We start from the raw sequence: 20,595 nt of genomic DNA, 5'->3' as shown, positions 1-20,595 counted from the left end.
GAAGACACTCACAACTGTGACAGTCATCAAATTGAACTAGGGAGCCGGTCAACAATGTCACTCACCCCTACGTGGGAGTACAGTGAATTAGGAGGGAATGTCATGCATTAGTGTAGAATACTCACTATATCTGTCGTCGGAAATGTCGGAAGACTTGCTATATACCGCCGATCAGAAGAAACAAATACAGCGTATGGGGAAACATACTCAGGATACTAATGCTGATGTGAGAGATGGCTGATTAGCACAACGCCAACCGTTTGATCTTCCACACATACATAGCGTATAATATTCCAATATAGCGCAGCTAGGATCTCAAATCAGCAAGACTTGCCGATCACACTTATACATGAGCCTCTTACACTGAGGTACAGAACGGTCATCAACGACCAGCGTTGTTTCTGCTACGAATTAATTAAGTCGTTCTTTTGAAGTGCGAGTCCGCTCACCCAGACGAGTTCAACCTATAAAAGCATTCTTAGCGAGATGGCTACTCCGATGGGATCGACCTACCTCTTGTGCAAATGTCAATGCTGGAAATACTATAAGAAACTCAAATCAGTGGTTCTTGAAGACTACCCTCCTCACCCGAATCATAAAACACTCCAACAGAGGCGGCAACTTGTGAAACCGTAGCCAAGGTTAGGATCGAGACATCACCGTCGTCATCCTGGCACTCCACGAACCTACAACATAGCTACCAATACGATTAGCATCGATGCCATGCCACCGACTGGGATCATTCGAGACTTGGGTCATTCTGGTCTAGGGCGGGCGTAAGCGAGCAGTGAACTTAACGGACGTATGAAGGGACGGTTGTGCTAGAAATTCTACCATCCAGCACTTTTATGTCCCGAGGAGCTTTACAGCGGATCTGTTAGATTGACCAAAGTGAGTATTGTCGCATGACGTTAAATATGAAGGTGAATGAATCCAGGGGCCCTCGATTAAATAAAAGTATGGGAATTGGATGCATCGGTTAAGTCGTACTATTTCATCAGTGGTGTTCATCCGTCCAACACGGGCCTAGTAGCACGTAGACGTGACATGACATCGAAAAAGCCTACCATCAAGTCAATCACAATAAAACCTCATGCGTACCTCCTCCCTCTTCGTCTGAGTTATCCTGGTTATCATATTACAAGGATGTGAAGCCTATGGTGAGGGTGATGCGAATCTGATGCAAACAGATCGGTAAAACGTAAATATTGAACTACATCTATCATGAAGTTGACACCTTGGTGTTTTGATGATACTGCTACTGGTAGGATAGGTGCCAGAGACTTGTAGCACATAGTCTTATCGTCATGCCGTGGGTATTATGACATCATTCTTAACTTGCAGGATAGGGACCAGGAATGAACACGATATATGTGTATATGCAAATATCTTGTATAAGTCAGTAGTACAACGACACCCTGGAACTACACTGACTCACCCAAAACTAAACCAACACCCCGAAACTCTTCGAGATCCATCTCCAACTCTTTCACAGATAAACTGAGCCGTCATGATGTGCATTCTGGAGGGGCAAATCCGATGATACTTATGCTGTGCGTGGGAAGTGAATTGATGAAGCTCTGCGGCGAGGTAGGTGGCAGTGAGCAGCGTGTTTAATGATTGAGATGAGATCTGCTAGATGCCCAAAACTTCAAATATAGGTGATTTTAATTGCACGATGACCACGATGAATTAACTTGAATACCACGGTACCAACACTCGACGTACTTACCTTCGGAAGGTGCTTCACGAAGTCTAGCAGTTCGTTGCTCTTCGGCTGTACCCTCAATATATTCAAAATCAAGCTCTGCACCTCCTCCTTTATCCTAGACCCCACATTATCAGGCCACGCATGTACGAGCATCCTCCGTGCCTGGACCAAACAGCATATAGTCGCCCTCGCACCTGGTAGAAGATCAGCTAGCGAGGCGGGCCAAGACAGCACCGACAAGGACCATGATCGTTCTTGGAATTACAATTCTAAATTGATATTATTCGTTGATTATTGCGGGTTTTTTTGGCAAAAGCTTTCAATCCAAACAACGCCAAATCCCCAACTTACATAGCTATCACACCGACACATCATAATATCAGATCTCTCATTTTCAATGTTAAAATTCACTTCTAGGTCACACCTAACAGCGATACGATGATGCATGAGCGCCCGCCAATCGTTTGTTCCTCGTTCAGCGTCTCGTGCTTCCACCCGTGTAGACACTGAACACCCTTTTGATATGTCGCTCCGTGACCAGAATTCCTCAGGCCAGCCCCAACGTACTGGTGGTATCCAGGGTAAACTTGACTCAATGCAATCCAAGACAGACTCGGAGAAAAGGGCTTGCTTTGCAGAGATGTTGGGGAAGCACAAACTCGCTGGCAAACCCGGCTCCGAGGATCATCAAGCGGCCATAGACGCGTCGTTCTCTAGCGCATATGGGCGTTTCAGCGGCATTTATCGCCCAAATTTTTCTGGGGATGCGAGAGGAACTTTAAGGTTGTTCAAGGTCGTATGCGTATTTATCTCTCATATGCTTATAGTTACTTACCAGATGTCAATGAACTCATTGTACATCGGAAATATGAGACGTCCACGTCACATCACGTACTTCAAGGTTTCAGTACATCGGGGTGCGACTGGTTGATGCTTCCCGGAGAGGGTGCCCGGAAGCAGCATAGGGTGTCTGATGGATTCTCTCAAACGTCGCGAAATTCTTGAAGAATTCCTCTTCTGGTACATTGACTCCTTCCTTCTTCCACTGCTCAGAGTTCGTGTAAGATGGAGACCTTTTATCAACACAAATGTTTCCAGACAACATTCTACATCGCGGAGTCATTCGCATCTCGGAAGCACATTCTTTATTTCCGGCAAGACGACTGAGAAATCCTCTGTGCACCCCTGATAGACCGATTAACTGAGAAGACTTTTCAAGAGATCGAGAAGGTTCGTCTTCGACTTTGACTGGTCTGTGTTGGTAACCTTAGGTTCATGTTGCTTACCGAAAACGGATGTTATCAAACAGGTTATCAGATATACCTATACCGCAATTGCAATAAGGTTGCGCGTGAGAGCGGAGGAGTTTGCGATCAGGAGAAATGTTGTGTTATGGTGAGCATTGACCTCGGTGTTGTACTTCGTCGTTCTCGTTGTCGACGTCCCCAGGCTGGGGACACATGTGTTCTACACCGTGTTGTCGAAGAAACCTGTTTACGACGGTTCGCTTCCGCTAAAGTCACTCCAGTTCGAGTTGTAACAAACTGCTGGGGCACCGGTTTAAGCAGGTGGTGAAGGAGGGTCTTGAAGGGTTTCTGCGTTAGATTTTTGAAATGGTGAACATGTTGGCATGATTACATATTTATGGTTTTCGTACTGCCTACACATTGGCGGGCTTGGGTGGGTTTGGTGTCCCACCGCGCCAGGTCAGTATCGTACGTGCATGCATGCACGCAATGTTATTTCCGGACAAGTACCGTTCTGCATCATGCCCGATTTGGGCACATTCAGTTACAGTCACAACTGCAGCACGAGTACACGCCGCCAGCCACGTTGGTGACCCTGCTCTCTTCATTCCACTGCGGCCTTGAGGCTGAATCGATTGAGGTGTTGAGTGTTTGTTCGAACTTCAAATACTAGGCCACGCCGCAACCCTGCAGCACAGCTTGAGACTTCTCCTTCTCCCCAGGAGTGATTCCGAGTAGCAGACATCCTATTGATCTCGGGTGCGGTTTTCGCTAAAGCGCTCCATACTGTTGTGGTTCCAATAGTGAGCTATATAGTACGCTCCACTTAGTATACCTCTTCACTGATTACTCCGTGGTATCGAACAGGTGCACAACATCTTACAGTGATGCCTCGTGGAACAACTTTGGCTTTCATAGCTCTCCCTTTACTTGCGCTATCACTCGCGTATTATGCACAATCCTCTTCCTCGCTTCTCGGACCTGCACCTCACCTCGGAACTGGACTACAGTTTTCACTAGCTCTGTCAGGTCTCATCGGATACGCCCAAGCCGCCGTGCAGGCACCTTTCGGCTTCAAAACTGTAGAACAGCCCGTGCAAGCAGTCATCGATACTGATGAGTACGAATATACACTCGAGCCTCGTCCACGTTTCTCGCGCAAAATTATTGCTGTAGGCGATATACATGGTGACATCGGGAACGCAGAGCGTATTTTACAAATGGCCAGTGTCGTGGACGAGAACAATAATTGGAGCGGCAAAGTGGATGTTTTGGTGCAGACTGGTGATATTATTGACAGGTAAGGGTTTCTGACTGGTGCTCCAATCACGCTCAGTATTTTGGCAGGGGTGATGATACGATCGAGTTGTTTAATTGGATGGAAGACCTTCGAGAGCAAGCCTTGGCCGTCAACGGCATTGTGTTGTCGATCCTCGGAAATCATGAGTATATGAATGCGATAGGTGTGCAATAAATTTCATAAAGTGGAGTACTTGACTGAGTCAATTCTCCGACAGGTGATTGGCGGTAAGTGGTGTCACCTACGGAGCATGCGTTGTCGTTGAGGTTGATCACAGTTACGTTTTGGAGTCGGAGAAGAAGACTTTTGAGCCTCGCGAGAGTCGCCTGCAAGCTGTTACAACTGGTTGGCTTGCGGATGCATGGGCGGAGAATTACACTACCGCTGCACGACTTCCTCTTCACGGTTTACTTGGCCCTCCCAACACCGATTATCCAGCACCAGAAGGAAGCGCATTTGCACGTGCCAATGCAGGACCTCTTTCGCATGCTGCTTTCTCATTTGTTCACGGTGGTTTGGCTCCTACATATCCCAATCTTCAGCCATTCCCAAGTGCTATTAATAACCTTGGATCATCGCTTTTACACAGGTTGAGAGAGCGCAAGCCTCAGCCTCAGCCACACCCACCCAGTTCGTACCCTGGTCTTCCTGCAGGCACGACTCGCGAGGAAGCCCGTCTGTACGGTGGCGACGGGCCGTTGTGGTACCGTGGCTGGGCCGATGAAGATGAAAAGAAGGTGTGTCGGATGGTTGATGATGTTCTCGAAAAGACGGGCACTCGCCGTATGGTGATGGGTCACACTCCACAATTTGACGGCATTGCAGCCAGGTGCCACGGGAAGGTGCTCATCATCGACACTGGTAAGCTTTGTCAGACCAAAATATTGCGGAGTGTTCTCAATATCAGTATTAATATTAAAGGTATTTCGCATGCTTATGGCGGCCCCTTATCGGCACTATCAATCGAGTACACGTTGGAGCCTGCCCAGAGTGGAGGTTGGAAAGAGCAGGAGATCGTCAAGGCTCTATACGCTGACCAGGATGACGAGTTGCTTGCTGTCAGCACGCGGGACCTTGAGGACCTCTGGTAGACCTCTAAAAGGTTTCGCGACATCACTCGATGACCTCGTCATGTCACTCCTTGAATTTCGACAACTCACTTCTTTACTTGCAAGCTTGTCACCGTTGTCGCACCGCTACCATTTGAATCTATATAGTTATGCGCATCACTCAGATTGTACGTTCTACTCGTGTACATGTTGCAATATTTGCTACTGCCAAATACTGTGGTCCAGTTTTGTGCACTACGCAATTCGATCACGTATATCGGGTGCGGCGTCTGGCGTGAGCGGACATGAGGACATGATCACGATCTCCTGAGCGCCGAGTCATCTAGGACATCACCGATCACGGTGACATCGTCCTATGAATGATGTTGTGTTCCTAGTCAGTCTAAGTGTTCGGGATCCTTTTGATTAGACAACACTTCATAATTAACCGATCGGAACTTCAACGCCCGATAAAAAATACAGTATTTTGACGCACTCGATCGGGGCCTTGGTAGTAGGGACCCATCATCAGAGAAGAACCTTGGCATTCTTCGGGCTCGGCCATGAGCTCGGCCAGGACTCAGGAGCCTCGATACTAGAAGTTCGAAAGTTCCATCCGGCCCGTCCGTCCCGTCTGCTCTGTCCATTCTCTGAAGAGTCTGTCTGGCAGCGCCCCCATGTCCGACAACCATGATCACATTGAAATGATTGTCTCACAGGTATCCTTGACGCCAGAGATCATGTCCACGTTTGCCCCGTTGACAACAGGCCTCATTCGTGAGGTTGTGCTGCCACAGTGCCCGGTGACGCCCAAGAGATCCTGAAAAATAAATTCCGACCCGGAGGTGTGCTGGATAGCCAATTTGCTGGTATATACCGAGCTGTCCAATGGGTACCCGGCGCTTGTATACTCGAGTTTCGGCCTGCACCACGACTATAGACTTCATTTGTCTATTGTCCACCGACTAGGTCCCTGCAGCGCTGGATCTGGTGCCCGCTGTCAAGACTCAAGGGTTTTGGCGGCTGCGTTTCGGAGTTGAAATATTGATGTGTCGCACCTCCCGTCCACCCTCTGTATTTTTGTTTCTTTTGTTGTTTCGTTGTACTAGTAGCCCCACTCAATTCTTATTTTATTCTACCATTTTATTTTGTGGCTTGTAATATAAATCTTGATCGCATGGGAAATAAAATGATGTAGAATTGAGTGCCTCAGTTTATTCTTCCAGTTTATTTGATGCAGGCATCGCTGAGCTTGTAATATGCCGAACGGCTCAAAGTAACAAAACATTTTGTGTAAGTCAGTTGATCTCACTGGCAGTGTGAATGAGTGTGCACAATGGACACACCAAACTGGATCTTTCCTGACCACGACACCTACAACCACTGTGTCACTCCTAATGATGCAGAAGAATGGCAAGCTAGTCAAACACCTCAAAAATCTTGCTTGTGTGATACCATGCAGCCTGCACCATCTCTGCCATTTGGGTATGGTATGCCATAACTGCAGTTTGGAAATCTGGCAGCACACAACACATCCCAGATGCATCTGCAGTATGTGACAGAAGATGTGGGCCACAGTGGTCCTCACTATGCTGTGGATCCATCATCTGGGCTGTGCTGCTCACCTTGAAAAGCTCACCCCCCTGCATACATCCAACCTACTGCACAGCCAGTCCCCTGGAACCTGCAGGACAAACTTGTCAGCACACCAGTACCCTCAATAGGTACTCACCATGTCACTCCCCCAGCAACTTTCAGTCCAGGCACAATTTTTGGTGCAGAAGTAACACCAAACATGACCCCTGCACAAAAATCACAGGATCACAGTGTGATGTCAACAGACTCACCTGTGCCATCCAAAACTACAAAACAAGCACGAGGGAAGATGGCAAGTGAGACAAAGGCAAAGAGAGGTGGAAAAGGCAGTAAATCAGGGGAGGGTAGCCATTGCATCACTGGCACATCAGATGACAAGGTGTTGAAGTTGACAGAGACCATGTTAGGTGAAGCTGACTTAAAGCTTGAGACTGCTGTGTCAGGTGATGCTGCTGTGAAGCCAGAGAGTAAGCATGGACTGACAGATGAAGAAAAAGTGACTGCTGTCAAGTACATCACCTCCGTCAAGGTCTGGTACAAATTTTGGTTGAACCAGGGCATGGTTTTTACAACAGCAAGTCATATTTCAAGTTAAGTTGACTTGCACTTACCTCAGGGCCATTCAGCTCGCACACAAGACACTCGAGAACCATGTAACCTATGCCCAGGTCCGCAATTTTTGGTGGGATCAGGCCTGGGAGAAATACAAACAGGTAAAGGAGATGGAAGAACATACTGGTGGAGGAGATGGAGATGATGATCGGATTGCCACTGAATCGGGAGATGAAGAAGAAGCTGAAGTTCTCAACTTGGAAACAAAGGACAACACAATGGCCCTTGATGGAATGAAGCACAGGAAGAGTACAACAAAGGCCAAGTTTGCACATCACATGCTAGAAGCCCTCAAGGAAACAGAGATGTTCAGGCTGATTGATGAAGTGTGAGTTCTTTCAATGTGTGAAACTACAATTGATGATCTTACTGTATGATAGGGCATGGAATGATGCCACTGTCATTCATACCCATGACATCAACTCCTCAGATTCAATTTCAATTTCAGATGATGAAACCACTCCTCTAAAGAAATGAGCTCATAAGTCAGCATCTCTCAACTCCGATAGCTATGGCGAGACAACCTCACTCCTTCGCAACATGATGGGATCCATGAGCCAATGCTATGAATGGCAGGAGCGACTTGGTCGGCTTAATATGGAGCTTGCACAAAAGCAGGAGAAGTGAGAGCAGGCTGAATATGAAGAACAACAGGAAGAACTTCGCCAATGAGGAATTCAGCAGGCACATAAGGAACATGCAGAGCAGTGGCTTCAGGCAAGTGAGATGTTAAAGCATTCTAGCCCAGTTATACAGAGGCAAGGTGAGAGACTGGCAAGAAGGTTGGAACAGCTTGAAGAGGAGGACAAAAGACTTTTGGCCTAGTTCACATTAAGTTGATAGTAGTCTACTAAATTTTTGCACTGTAAAATCCCTCCTCAATATAAGTCATCTGCATCCAATGAAAGATTTCACATATGAGCTGGACCCTCTCCCCTAATGTCAGGAACATCTTCATTGTCTCGCCCATTGAACCCTCTGATGGTCATTGGGTTGTTGCCATACTCTTCAAGTATGTTGTGTAAGATCATGGCTGCCTTGATCACCAAGAACATATCATGCATATCAAAGCCAATCAAGCAGCGGAGTAAGGGGAAGCGACCTTTTAAATGCCCAAAAGCATGTTCAACATAAATCTGAAGTGAGGACAGTTGTTTGTTCCATTTCCAATGCAAGATGACCTGCTCAGGATCGTTCATTCGGTCAAATTCATTAAATAGGTGAATAGAGTATTTCATGAGTGGATAACCTATTGTAGATGTGAGGTGAGACTTTGTTAAAAAAATCCAAAGATACCCTTGTCAACAAGAATATACTCATGTGAGCAGAAATATTGCTCCTTCTTACACCACAGATGAGAGTTCTTGAAAACATGGCTATCTTGAACCAACCCTGGCCAGCCAAAATCATAGGATGTGAAGATCGCACAATGATCACAGGTGGCCTGCACAATCAACTACACACATCAAATGATTTTTTTACTTATGAAAATTGAAGGCACTCACTGCATAGTGTTTTTTGTGGCACCAGTACGCATACCCATTCTCAGTTGGTTTGTACATGAGAGGGATATAGCTCCCATCTGCAATACCTATGCAGCCAGGAAACCCCCATTCAGCCATTTTGGACAAGAGAAAATCGTGCCACCTCTCCCCTGGCCAGGCTAGGTGGTCATCATGAATATTATGGAGTGCTTGGCATACATGACTCAAATATAGGTAGACTGTACCCTCAGCAACAGACATTACCCCAGCAGTCTTGAGGCCTGACTCTCCACCTAAATGGCAGAGAAAGGTCACCAGTTGGTAGAAGGCAGGGCACTGTGGGCATCTGCCTTGGCTGATAAAAATCAGGTCACCAGCTATCAAGTCATGGACATGCCAGAAGGCTGCACAAGTCATTCTGAACCAAGCCTGGAAGTGACGTTCACTTCTGTGAAATACCAAGATATCCAGGAAATCCTCCGATTTTGGCTGGCTATAAGACCCATGCAGACCATACCTGTTGCTTTGTGCACATTTTTTCTCCACTACAGCAAGGACAGCAATGGCAAGGCCAATAAATCTGTCGTCCTCATCTTCAGCAGATGCAAGTTGGCAAATAGCAAGAGCTTCAAGTTCTGCAGCTAGTTTTGCATGAAATGAATGACTCCATCTGCCCATATGATGAAGCTGTGCCATTGAACTTTGGCAAGTTGATGATGTCCAGTGTCAGATATGCCTGCAGTGTTGGTAAGTTGAACCTCCGACATGGTGTTATTTTTGGATACTTGAGCACAGTTTATTCCAGTTTATTTCTTGGACTCTGTACAAGTGACAGTTGGGTGATGGCTTGTAAATTGGAGAAATAAAATGGCAGAATAAAATAAGAATTGAGTGGGGCTAGTATTTCGGTGGACAGCCTTCTGCACATTTGCTTTCTGACACTTACTGCTTTCCTGCACCTCCTGTCCTCTCACTTGCATTGAAGCTTGTTTTTCTCCTTATACCTAATGGAACCATCGAGCACCTCCTCTCACATGCCCTTGTACAGTCTCACATGAGCCCTCCCATACCTTATACCTACCACCACCATACTGCCACCCTTGTGATGATCTGCACTCTTGTGCACCCATGTCTCAATGTTGCAACCGTCTTGTGCCCCGATACCCTCTATCACGACATTCATAGTTTAAATTAGTTCATGCATGGAGCAGTTCAGATCTAATGTGTTTTTATACTTCTTTGTACCAAGTGTGACTTAAGCACCCAGGCGCTGGGCCACGCTCTGAACAGAGGATTCTTCCTTTGCTGCTGAGGCTGGAAAAGCATGTGGTGGATGATGCAGGGCAGCTGGCTATTATGTCAAAGGCAAGTGGCTGAATGCCAGAGCAGGTTGAAAACAGATAATGGAAGAAGCGACTTCAATATTTGGTACCCTACTAATCATTGAGGAAAACTTGAAGAATCTGGATATGCAAACAGTGCCTGCAGCCAGTCCATGACTCATCAAACCATGTAAGGACAAAGCCAACCTATTGCAAAAGCAGCCAACACATGAAACCTATCAATGCTGGATAAAGGTATGTTTTTAGCCACCTGGTGCGCAAAGAAGACCACTGGACTAAACTCATGGGATGAAAGTGTGTGGAAACATGATAGAGATTGATAGATGGTGGCAAGTTGAGGAAGAGTGATACTGTTCTTGAGTTACTGGAGATGATGAGCAATTGGCATCCACAGATGAGGCCTCCCTTCCCTGACATCTTCCATCATATCACATCTTATCTGGGCCATCTCTATTCATAGTACCCCCATTTCTCAACCACCACTCTGCCAGTGCTCTTGAAGCTTCAAGCCTTTATGTACAAGCCAGTCAATGTCATGGTACTCTTGAACTGCAGCACACAGCAATCACCTCGAGGATAGTTCATGGTCCAAGAGAATAACCATGGGGTATGTGGAGTCCAACATCCAGACCATCTGCTAGGTCATAATTAAGCTGAGTTGCTCATTTGCTCCTCCACAGGATACAGGTAGAAGGATATATCTAAATGGACTATAGCCCTAAAAGTCTGATACATCTTTAAGTCTAGTTATCCACCCAGCTGGGATATATCTGTTCTCACCAGATATCACAGCCGCATTTTTGAAACTCAGCTATTTTTGAAATATCAGGATACATTCCAGATTTGGTAGGGGATATATTCCTATGGTATGACCGCAATTTTGGCTTCCAAAAGCGGAAATTCGCAAAATACATCCTATTTTTAGACTTGTGACCAGTTGCCTTACACAGCAGTGATGAGGAGATGTACTGGGTAATACAGTGTAAGGCGACTGGGAGCACTTTCCTCAAACATAATACAGTACATTTTCAATGTCCGATCTTTCCTATTTTAGTATGTAAATGATTGATGTGTACCTCATATACATGACACATCTCTATCATCTTCATATTGATAACTGCATCATGACCTCTCTCAAACGCAAGGTGACAAATGAAAATTTCATGTTCTACATCTCTACTCCAAACCAACCTCTGACCAAATGTGTTAGGCACATAGTCCATCAACTTACTGACACTGAGGTTGCAGCAGAGCGAGCAAGTTTCACTGCCAAAAGGCAAACAAGAGAAGTAGCACATTGTGAAGCTGCAGCCAAAAAGGTACAAGATGATTGTGTGCAGTGCCTCGGAAATGCTTTGCAAGCTATCAAGGGAGTGGGCTTCAGTACTTTGGCTGAATTTATGTTAGAGTTGATGAACACAAATGATCAACAGCACTCTGCTCATATGTCATGGACCTTGGGCACTCACAGACACCTGCTCCTTGAGAACATACAAATACAACATCCTGATATCGTTGACCCTTGGGCTGTGTCACTTACAGCTGAATTGCTTGCAAGTGAAGGACAAAAGCTTGCCGAGTTTCTACACCCTGCTTCACGTCAGGTGTCAGACATTTTGGGAAAGTGGTCTCTCGAGAGAATTTTTCAAGAAGTGGAGCACCTTGCACCTGTTCTCTGTACACTTCTCAGGTGTATCAGTTTTGATCAATGCCACTCATCAGAGCGACATGACTGCGATTTAGTATGTCAATCACAATGTAACCTGCAACCAACCTTGAATCTGATCACCTACACAGATATTGGTTACTGTTGTTTGTATGCTTGCACAAGCTCATAATGAGCAAAGCAATGAGTTTCAGACCACAATGTGTGTGTACTTGCTAGCATGTGGGGCATCTCGGTCCATGTTCAATGTCCTCCATCATGCCAGGATCACATCTTCATATACCAAGGCTTTATGCACCACTTCACTGTATCTCACTCCATATCAGAATGTATTTTGCTCATGTATCTCAACTGCAGAATCTGTTCTTTTGTAGCATTTTCTTCATTTGATACTTTGGAGTCGCTGCCTCACCAATACTACAGTTGCCTAATTTGGTTGTAGTCAGAGTTTGAACGCCTTCTCTATTGGCTCTGCAGGAAGTGCTACCAGACACCTTGTCTGAGCTACATTCCACCATAACTCTCACGCAAGACAAGGTGGCTGGTGATGAGACTATCCTATTTTGGTCACTTCCTCATATCGGGGCTTCCCCACATTATTCCCACACTCCGCACTTTCGCATTTTTCAGCCACACAGTGTGGGAATTACACCACAACACCCAAAACATCACCCAATATGGTATACCCCACAATTTCAATTATTCCCACACCCTCCCCACCTCACTGCAGCTTCACCACCACACCACAATAGCTTCCCCTTCATATATAAGTAGTAGTTTGGTATATATGTGTATAATATAATAGACCACTTTTTTGATTATTTGTGTGCCTGCTCCTCCTCCAGGGCCCTTCTAACATAGCCTAGAGTACAGAACATTTTCGCACTTTTGCCCCTTTGATGAGGAGATGTTCTATGGTATTCAAGACATATTTAGTAGTGCATATGTATAGATTCCCTCGCTTGCTTGACCCCCTGAAGCACCCTACATCAATAGATATAGCCTATATATTGGAAAACACAAAATATGTTCCCATTTATTTATTTCTGAGTGGATATGCTTGTAAAATGTATCCACAACATCTATTCATCAGTAGGAACAATGTATCAAGAGTCCAGGACCATAGGACAAGACCCTGTGATACAGTATACCCACCCTCTCCTGGTGGTTCACCCCCTGTGACAAATTTTCCTGTAGGACCGGACCTCAAGGATGGTAGGGGGTCTATTTCTATGCATATTTAGAGTATATCTCTCACCTAGCTACCACAGGAAACCTATAGGGTCCTTCAACAGGAACAAAAATATGGAAAATCGCATTTTTGGCTTTTTGGATGTTTTTTAGTACTTTACCATTGCACATATAATCCAACCTGCTTATATATCATCAGTTGTGCATATATATATGCTTTTTATACCAAAGATCAGTTCAAAATAGGCCAGTGATCTGAGCTAGTGTGCATACTTGCTATTTCTACTGATAAGGGGCTCATACCTTCAAAACATCGAAATTTGATAATCAGACACCTGGAATACACTTCGAATGTATTAAGTATCATGGATCTAAAGTTTAAGAAAGATCCATTCAGTATTGATTGAAAGGGGAGCAAAGGAACATATGTGTGAAAAGTGACAATTGACACATTTCACACAAAGTCACATTTACATATGTTGTAGGTCAAAGATTTCATTAAATTTTAATAGGATATATGTTAGACTACACAAGGAACCTATACTACACTTTGCCCTGAGGGTGGCAGATATGTGGAAGGGATGTGGTGGTAAAGTAAGTTGATGCAGCATTAAAGTCCTATAACTAACTGAACTGACGATGTTTTGGGTCTTTGAGTTTCCCACACTCAATTTCTTATCTATTTCACTTCCTCAGCACTCAGTTCTTGTTTGATCGTTTAGAAAATTGAGATCTATGATACTTAATACATTTGAAGTGTATTCCAGGTGTCTGATGAATAAATTTCGATGTTTTGAAGGTATGGGCCCCTTATCAGTAGAAATAGCAAGTATACACACCAGCTCAAATCTCTGGCCTATTTTGAACTGATCTTTGGTATACAAAGCATATATATACGTATAACTGATGATATATGAGCAGGCTGGATCATATGTACAATGGTGAGATACTTAAAAACATCAAGAATGTCAAAAATGCGATTTTCCATATTTTTGTGCCTGTTGAAGGATCCTATAGGTTTTCTGTGGTAGCTAGATGATAGATATACTTTAAATATGCATAGGAATAGATCCCATACCATCCTTGAGGTCCGGTCCTACAGGAAAAAATTTCACAGGGGGTAAACCATCAGGAGAGGGTAGGTATACTGCATCACAGGGTCTTGTCCTATAGTCCTGGACTACTGATAAATTGTTACCACTGTTTAATAGATGCTGGGGATAAAGCTTTCAAGTATATCCACCTAGAAATAAACACATGGGAACATATTTTGTATTTTCATGTATATACAGTGGCTCAAAAAACTGTCCACATGTTTTTGCATTTTTTACTATTTACAATATTGTGTGAGAATACATAAAGACCTCAGTGACATGCTGATACCATATTGTAGTGCTGCCTCAGGGCTTTGGATTGAGCACCACATCGTGAGAATCAGAGGAGATATGTGTCATATCCGCGTATCTGGATCTCAGATCCGACCCTTATCTCATCTCAGATCCACATCTTATCTCCCTCCAACATCTCGTCATTCAATCTGTCCACTCGTCCGGTCCGGTCCACAACTCATCCAAATCCACAACCAGCGCTCATCTCCTTTTGGTAACCCCCTAACTCTGGTATTTCAGTTATCTGTATATCCGTCCTGCTCCCTGATCTGCTACCTATGTTTCATTTCCGTTTCATGATTTGTGATCTGTTTCTACTTACCAATAGACTATCCACATGCTTCATACATAGCCTTGGACTCTGCTGATTGATCATTCCATTAGATACCTATAGTATATAACCTCCTGTAACTTTCTGTAGTACCTCAGTTCGAATATCATCTTAGTTCTACTCATTCCTGTCCTCCAGACTTGAGTATCCCCACTCTTGTCACCCTCCGAGACTTAGGATTGATTCCTATAGTTTATCTGTATCCACCTCTGTCTCTGACAGTCTATACCATTAGTTTCTAGTCTGGACTCATCCAGATTAGCCCTATGATACCTATCCCGCATCCAGAAGTCATCTGGATCCATTATGATACTCGTCCGACCTTCTGGACACGTTAGTCTTGCCTTCCTGAAATAAGGGGCAATACTCGGGTAAGGGGCACAGTGCACGAGCTGAGGCCGAAGCCCTTCGGATCCAGTTATCCCTTGAGTATGACCTTAACAATATGGTGGAGATACAAGGCTTACAAAATCATGACTCATGCAGACAGTTTTTTGAGCACATATTTGGCCAGGCATTCTGTGCTGCTCATAGTAATGCAAGGAAGGTATGTACAACCCATTTTTTCCCTTGCACAGAGATAACTCATTTAACTGTAATACTAGCATGCCACAGGTATACATTGCTTCTCAGCTGTGAGGCTCAGGGCTGTAGTCAGACTTTGATTCAAGTTCATTTGAAGTACATAAATGATATGATAGCCATGGACCACATGGCTGGAGCCCATCACATCAGCTGTGTCAGTAATGCCCCAAACTCACTGACTTGCTGTAATCCTTCCCACTTCTATCATTCCCAAGATGATTCTTCCCATGATGGTACTCTTGTGGACTTGATAGTACATATTTCTGTGACAGTGTCCCACCATTCCACAGCTGGATTGTCAGTGGCTGTTATGATGGAAACAAATGCTCACTCATTATTGAGGCTAAATTTTCACCTGTGGTAGATGCAAGAAGAAGTGGCTTTATTTTATGTGAATGAAGTCTCGGTGGTAACTAAATGCACACCAGGAATCACTCAGTTGCTAAAATTAGGATGTTCATGTCACAACATTTCAAACTATATGGTCATTTCTCCTTGTTAACTGTCTTCAGATACTAGGTCAATCAAGACAGGAGTAGGCATAATGCATTTGATTTTGCTCATTTCAACCTCACAAGCACTGGATGGTTGTATATCTAGCACCAACTCCCTTGTCGTATGTCCACCAGGTTCCCTGCTCCCTTGCACTGATCCTCTGACACTCATACATCCTCTAACAGTACTAGTATGACCCTGGTCTCAGATGACCATGGTTGGTGGCCATCAATTAATTCATATTGTGTTGGCAGTTATTTTCTAGGTTCATGGAGAGCAGTTGGAGACTGTTGCTGCTGCTGATGGCTTGATCTAACCTTGAATATGGTTTCGCAGTTTCTGCTGTCGCTGTAATGACATATGATTGGGGTGAGGATGATAGTATTAAAGAACCGCTGACTTCTTACAACTATATACAGCACTTACATTCGGACAGGAGGTACATTGATGTATTACTGGAGCAGCCATCTTGCTAAGAATGATTTTAGGTTGAGCTGATCTGGGTGAGCAGAGCCCGACATCAGAGGAACAAAATTGATTTGTGACAGAGGCAACATTGGTCACTTATAACCATTTTGTATCTGAGTGTATGTAGCTTGCATTATAGGTGTGGCTGGCAACTCATGCTGACTCTTGAAAATATCCTAGGTGCGCTATCTTGGAATGTTATTTATGGTGTATGTTTTGAACATTCAGCATTGTTGTTGTACTGATGAACCATATTTCATAATCAGCTTGAACATACTGTGTATGTCTTCTTGCATTCATGATCTTTGTCTCTTCTAACATGTGACATACAGACAGTCTTCCGACAATCTTGTTGACAGATACAGTGAGTCTTCTGCACAGAGGCCAGCTATTACCCTCCAATTAACCGTGGTGCCTTGTAGGAGTGAGCATGTTTCTTTACTAACTTTCTGGTTCACTAATGTCTGCCACGCTATACTGCCACAGATGTGAGTCTGTGTGGAGTGTGTACTACCCAAGGCTTGTCACTGACTGGATTCATCAGGCTTGATTGTGTACATCATATGGGATTTGACATATGTTGGGGCAACTGCAATGCTGGTGGGTGAGCATTGCAGTTGCAAGACCTTAGTGATATTAAATTGACTGAAACATCTTGCAAGTCATCATGATTGCTCGGTTACATACCATGTATCAATGATCCAGAAAGATCCTGATATGTCTCGTCATCACCTTCCTGGTTAGCAATATTTTTGGGATGGTGATCGTTGTGATGATCATGATGCATACTTCAGGGGGTATGCTTAATTGTGGATGAAAAAAACATGCATGGAGCTCATTGATGTATACCAGAGGAACTGATCCTCTTTGGCACCTATCAGTGCATGGTTGTCTCTGCAGGAGATACCTCACTTCTGGGTGCCATTACTTGGATGGTTGGCACTGTGTGGGAGGTCTTTGCACTGTGTCTCGCAGTCTGGGTTGCTGTAAAACACTTCAAGGAACTGCAACAACATTTGGCAGGAGGAATTGTTGGGGACTGTTTCAAGGTGTTGATGAAAACTCACATGTTTTACTTTTCAAGGTGAGCTCATATTGTGAATATGGTTCTCTTTTTCTGCTGAAGGATTGGACATGCTAGCTTTGTTGCTGTTTCTTGTCTCAGTCTTGTATATAATCTGACTCCGACGATCTCAGTGGTATGCCAGTTTTTCACTGACACCTGTATGTGACCATGGTTCATCATTTCTATAGAACAATTCTTTCCTGGGTTGGTTTCTTCAACTTTTACAGGCCGTGCAGGTGTTCATATTTGGCCCATGCCTGATCCTTGGAGTTCAAGAATATCATGCTAAGCTTGTGGCCAACTCCAATGCAGCAATGGGCATGACCTCAATTGCTTTCCAGGAGCGTGTGCATATATTGACTAGCAATGGTGTGTAGCATGGGGGATGCTCGATGGAGTTGACAGTTGTCTGGTGCTCTGGAGGGAGCAGGAGAATTTTATTTTCGCTTGATTTCAAGTTTCATTTGTGGTATTTATTAGTTATATGGTGCATGTAAGCTAATGTATGTAGTTGGCGTCAACAGTGTGAGTCAGGAATATTCACGATGTCGAATACATTAACCTCTGCATGATGGATCAATGTCATGCTTTGAATGGAGGTAAGATAAGACATGATGTCTGATGAGCTGCTTGCTGTCTGCATGTGGGACCTTGAGGACCACTCAATGAGATCAACAATTCACTCCTTGAATTTCAACAACTCACTTCTTTACTTGCAAGTTTGTCACCACTGTTGCACCACTACTATTTGAATCTATATAGTCATGTGCATCACTCAGATTGTATGTTCTACTTGTGTACATGTGGCAATATTTGCTATTGCCAAATACTGTGGATGGCGCATAGCGCAATTTTGCGCACTACACAATTCAATCACAATGTATCACACATATCAGATGCAGATATGACACCTGAGACCCAGTGAAAACCCAACATGATGAGAACAAGGGACATATGATAATTTTGCAATTACATAATAGTAAAAATGATAAGCTCTGAGATTTCTAATGAACATGCATTGCACCGTATTGTTTGTGTTGTTCATCATATCATTTGCATTGTGCATCACATCGTTTTTGTCATTGTTGTTGTCATTCTCATTGTGCATCATATCGTTTTCATTAGCATTGTCCCAATGCAAGAGTACGCTAAAACACTTTACAAATTTCTTCACTAACTGTAGGGATCTTCACAGTGACACAGTCAACCAACTGCCAGCAAGTAGGCATCGGCTTCAAGCCCACTGCATGCTCATGAAAAGTGGGTCTGGTCAAGCAGAAAGTTCATGGGTTGGATGGAGAAAGCATGCTCATCCACCAGTTGAGGTATATAAGCCTGATTTTTGTGATTGTTGTATTTTACTGACTATGTATGTAGTCTGCACCATACCCAGGACCAGGTGCAGTGCAGGACCAGCTTGATGTTGATCATCATGACTACAAGCTTGAAGATACTGAGTATGAGCTTGGGGACTCAGACCACCATGAGCCCCAATCCACTGGGCATCTGCTGAATGTGCCCCCACCTGACAAACCCAATGTACCCCTACCTGATGAACACAATGTGCCCCTGCCAAATGAACCCCAGTATCTCCCTCAGCCCCTTCACAACATCTTTAATATTGATCAGCTTGAGGAGGAGGCTGTCTTGCTGAAGCAGGCAGATGCTATAGCTTTCATCAAGTTACTGCAGGTAGTATCACTGGATGATCCTGTGGCTAAATTGGATGATGCTGTGCTGAGCCATTTGCGTAATCCATACCAGACTGGTCTTGAAATTAACAGTAGTGCTGTCCAACATGGGATTGCAACATACTTTACAGTAGAACACTCATCAGTCAACACATATGAGTCTATTCAACAATCTGCTATGCACTGCCTTGAAGGTGAGGCTACTCAAATACCTAGTTACTATAATGTTGAGTGACTTGTCATGGAGTATACTGGTGTAGAATCAATTGAACATGATATGTGTCCAGGTACCTGTGTTGCATTCATGGGTCCCTTTGCTGATCTCACACACTATCCTATCTGCAATACAGACCACTACAACCCCATCAAACTTCATACAAGTGGTGGTCAAATGCACATTGCACATCAGAAGTTCATAACCATTCCCCTCAGTGCACAACTACAAGCACTATGGCGTGATCAAGACCAAGCTCAAGCAATGGGCTATCTGTGGGAGGGAACTCAACACTTGTTTGAAACACTTTGAGCCAATGGTGGTGTTTTCGATGTTTTTGATGACTTCTGCAAGGGCTGTGAATTTCTACAGGCTGTTCAATGGGGTGATATCAAGCCCGATGATATTGTATTGATGATCTCACTCAATGGTGCACAGTTGTATGAGTCCAAATTATCAGATTGTTGGACCTACATTTGGGTCATTATGAACCATGCTCCTGACCGGTGATACAAGAAACAATATGTGCTTCCTGGAGGTTTCATTCCAGGACCCAACAAGCTGAAAAACATGGACTCATTCCTATTTCCTGGTCTGCACCACCTAGCTGCCTTGCAGAATGAAGGCCTTTGTATCTGGGATGCATGGCACAACATTGTATTTATTTCCAACTCATTTCTTATCTTCATTACTGCAGATGGACCTGGGCTTGTGTATTTTGATGGTATGGTGAGGCACAGTGGAAAGAATGGCTGTTGATTGTACTGTGGATTACTTGGTCATCAGAAAGGAACCTATTACTACCCTGCATTGCTAATTCCCCATCATTATGCTGTCGCTGGCAGTAACCACCCTGACATCAGCATCTATGAGTTACATGATCCTGACCTCACTGAATATTTTGACAACCTTCTGAAACTTGTTGCCACACCAAACACCCACCAGTATTGCAAGCTGTGAACTCAAACCGGCATCACAAAACCCTCCCTTCTACTTGGCTTACACCCATCATACACCCTTGGAATTCCAAATTGTCTTACTCCTGATATCATGCACATTGCATAACTACTCTCTGACCTCTTGTTGTCATTATGGCATGGTACAATGGACCACACCCTTCTGGATCATGTCTCAACATGGCCCTGGACAATCTTTCAT

General features: G+C 44.4%; 5 protein-coding genes across 5 annotated transcripts; all 5 read left to right on the top strand.

Moving 5' to 3' along the window:
• The first annotated feature begins 2,010 nt into the window (after window positions 1–2,010).
• Window positions 2,011–3,068, top strand: BJ212DRAFT_708837 (uncharacterized protein). Its single transcript, XM_041343881.1, has 3 exons — window positions 2,011–2,494; window positions 2,539–2,941; window positions 3,021–3,068. The coding sequence occupies exons 1-2, from the start codon at window positions 2,157–2,159 to the stop codon at window positions 2,714–2,716; spliced, it is 516 nt and encodes a 171-aa protein (XP_041197982.1). The 5' UTR covers window positions 2,011–2,156; the 3' UTR covers window positions 2,717–2,941; window positions 3,021–3,068.
• Window positions 3,069–3,491: 423 nt separating this feature from the next.
• BJ212DRAFT_1424842 (Metallo-dependent phosphatase-like protein) lies at window positions 3,492–5,590 on the top strand. The gene is made up of 5 exons (XM_041337650.1): window positions 3,492–4,258; window positions 4,306–4,421; window positions 4,476–4,485; window positions 4,536–5,119; window positions 5,180–5,590. Exons 1-5 carry the CDS (start codon window positions 3,846–3,848, stop codon window positions 5,347–5,349), a joined length of 1,293 nt encoding a protein of 430 aa, XP_041197981.1. The 5' UTR covers window positions 3,492–3,845; the 3' UTR covers window positions 5,350–5,590.
• Window positions 5,591–6,643: 1,053 nt separating this feature from the next.
• Window positions 6,644–7,992, top strand: BJ212DRAFT_1296436 (uncharacterized protein; the record flags this gene model as incomplete). Its single annotated transcript, XM_041332454.1, has 4 exons — window positions 6,644–6,797; window positions 6,942–7,465; window positions 7,530–7,843; window positions 7,896–7,992. The coding sequence occupies 4 exons, from the start codon at window positions 6,644–6,646 to the stop codon at window positions 7,990–7,992; spliced, it is 1,089 nt and encodes a 362-aa protein (XP_041197980.1).
• A 3,474-nt stretch (window positions 7,993–11,466) lies between these two features.
• Window positions 11,467–12,180, top strand: BJ212DRAFT_1262685 (uncharacterized protein; the record flags this gene model as incomplete). Its single annotated transcript, XM_041330287.1, has 1 exon — window positions 11,467–12,180. The coding sequence occupies one exon, from the start codon at window positions 11,467–11,469 to the stop codon at window positions 12,178–12,180; it is 714 nt and encodes a 237-aa protein (XP_041197979.1).
• A 5,744-nt stretch (window positions 12,181–17,924) lies between these two features.
• On the top strand, window positions 17,925–20,397 carry BJ212DRAFT_1444821 (uncharacterized protein; the record flags this gene model as incomplete). Its single annotated transcript, XM_041338017.1, has 7 exons — window positions 17,925–17,939; window positions 19,162–19,449; window positions 19,471–19,678; window positions 19,751–19,917; window positions 19,954–20,166; window positions 20,224–20,358; window positions 20,383–20,397. The coding sequence occupies 7 exons, from the start codon at window positions 17,925–17,927 to the stop codon at window positions 20,395–20,397; spliced, it is 1,041 nt and encodes a 346-aa protein (XP_041197978.1).
• Between the last annotated feature and the right edge of the window lie 198 nt (window positions 20,398–20,595).

The sequence above is a fragment of the Suillus subaureus genome (assembly GCF_016647635.1).
Source record: "Suillus subaureus strain MN1 chromosome Unknown BJ212scaffold_4, whole genome shotgun sequence".
Taxonomy (NCBI): Eukaryota; Fungi; Basidiomycota; class Agaricomycetes; order Boletales; family Suillaceae; genus Suillus; species Suillus subaureus.
This window is presented reverse-complemented; position numbering and strand designations above follow the sequence as displayed.

Excerpts from the sequence above, each read along its gene's own strand:
- BJ212DRAFT_708837 (XM_041343881.1), top strand. The coding sequence starts at position 2,157 with ATGAGCGCCCGCCAATCGTTTGTTCCTCGTTCAGCGTCTCGTGCTTCC. Across the intron at positions 2,495-2,538 it reads GATGCGAGAGGAACTTTAAG|TTACTTACCAGATGTCAATG; the intron begins GTTGTTCAAGGT and ends ATATGCTTATAG.
- BJ212DRAFT_1424842 (XM_041337650.1), top strand. The coding sequence starts at position 3,846 with ATGCCTCGTGGAACAACTTTGGCTTTCATAGCTCTCCCTTTACTTGCG. Across the intron at positions 4,259-4,305 it reads ACTGGTGATATTATTGACAG|GGGTGATGATACGATCGAGT; the intron begins GTAAGGGTTTCT and ends GTATTTTGGCAG. Across the intron at positions 5,120-5,179 it reads GGTGCTCATCATCGACACTG|GTATTTCGCATGCTTATGGC; the intron begins GTAAGCTTTGTC and ends TTAATATTAAAG.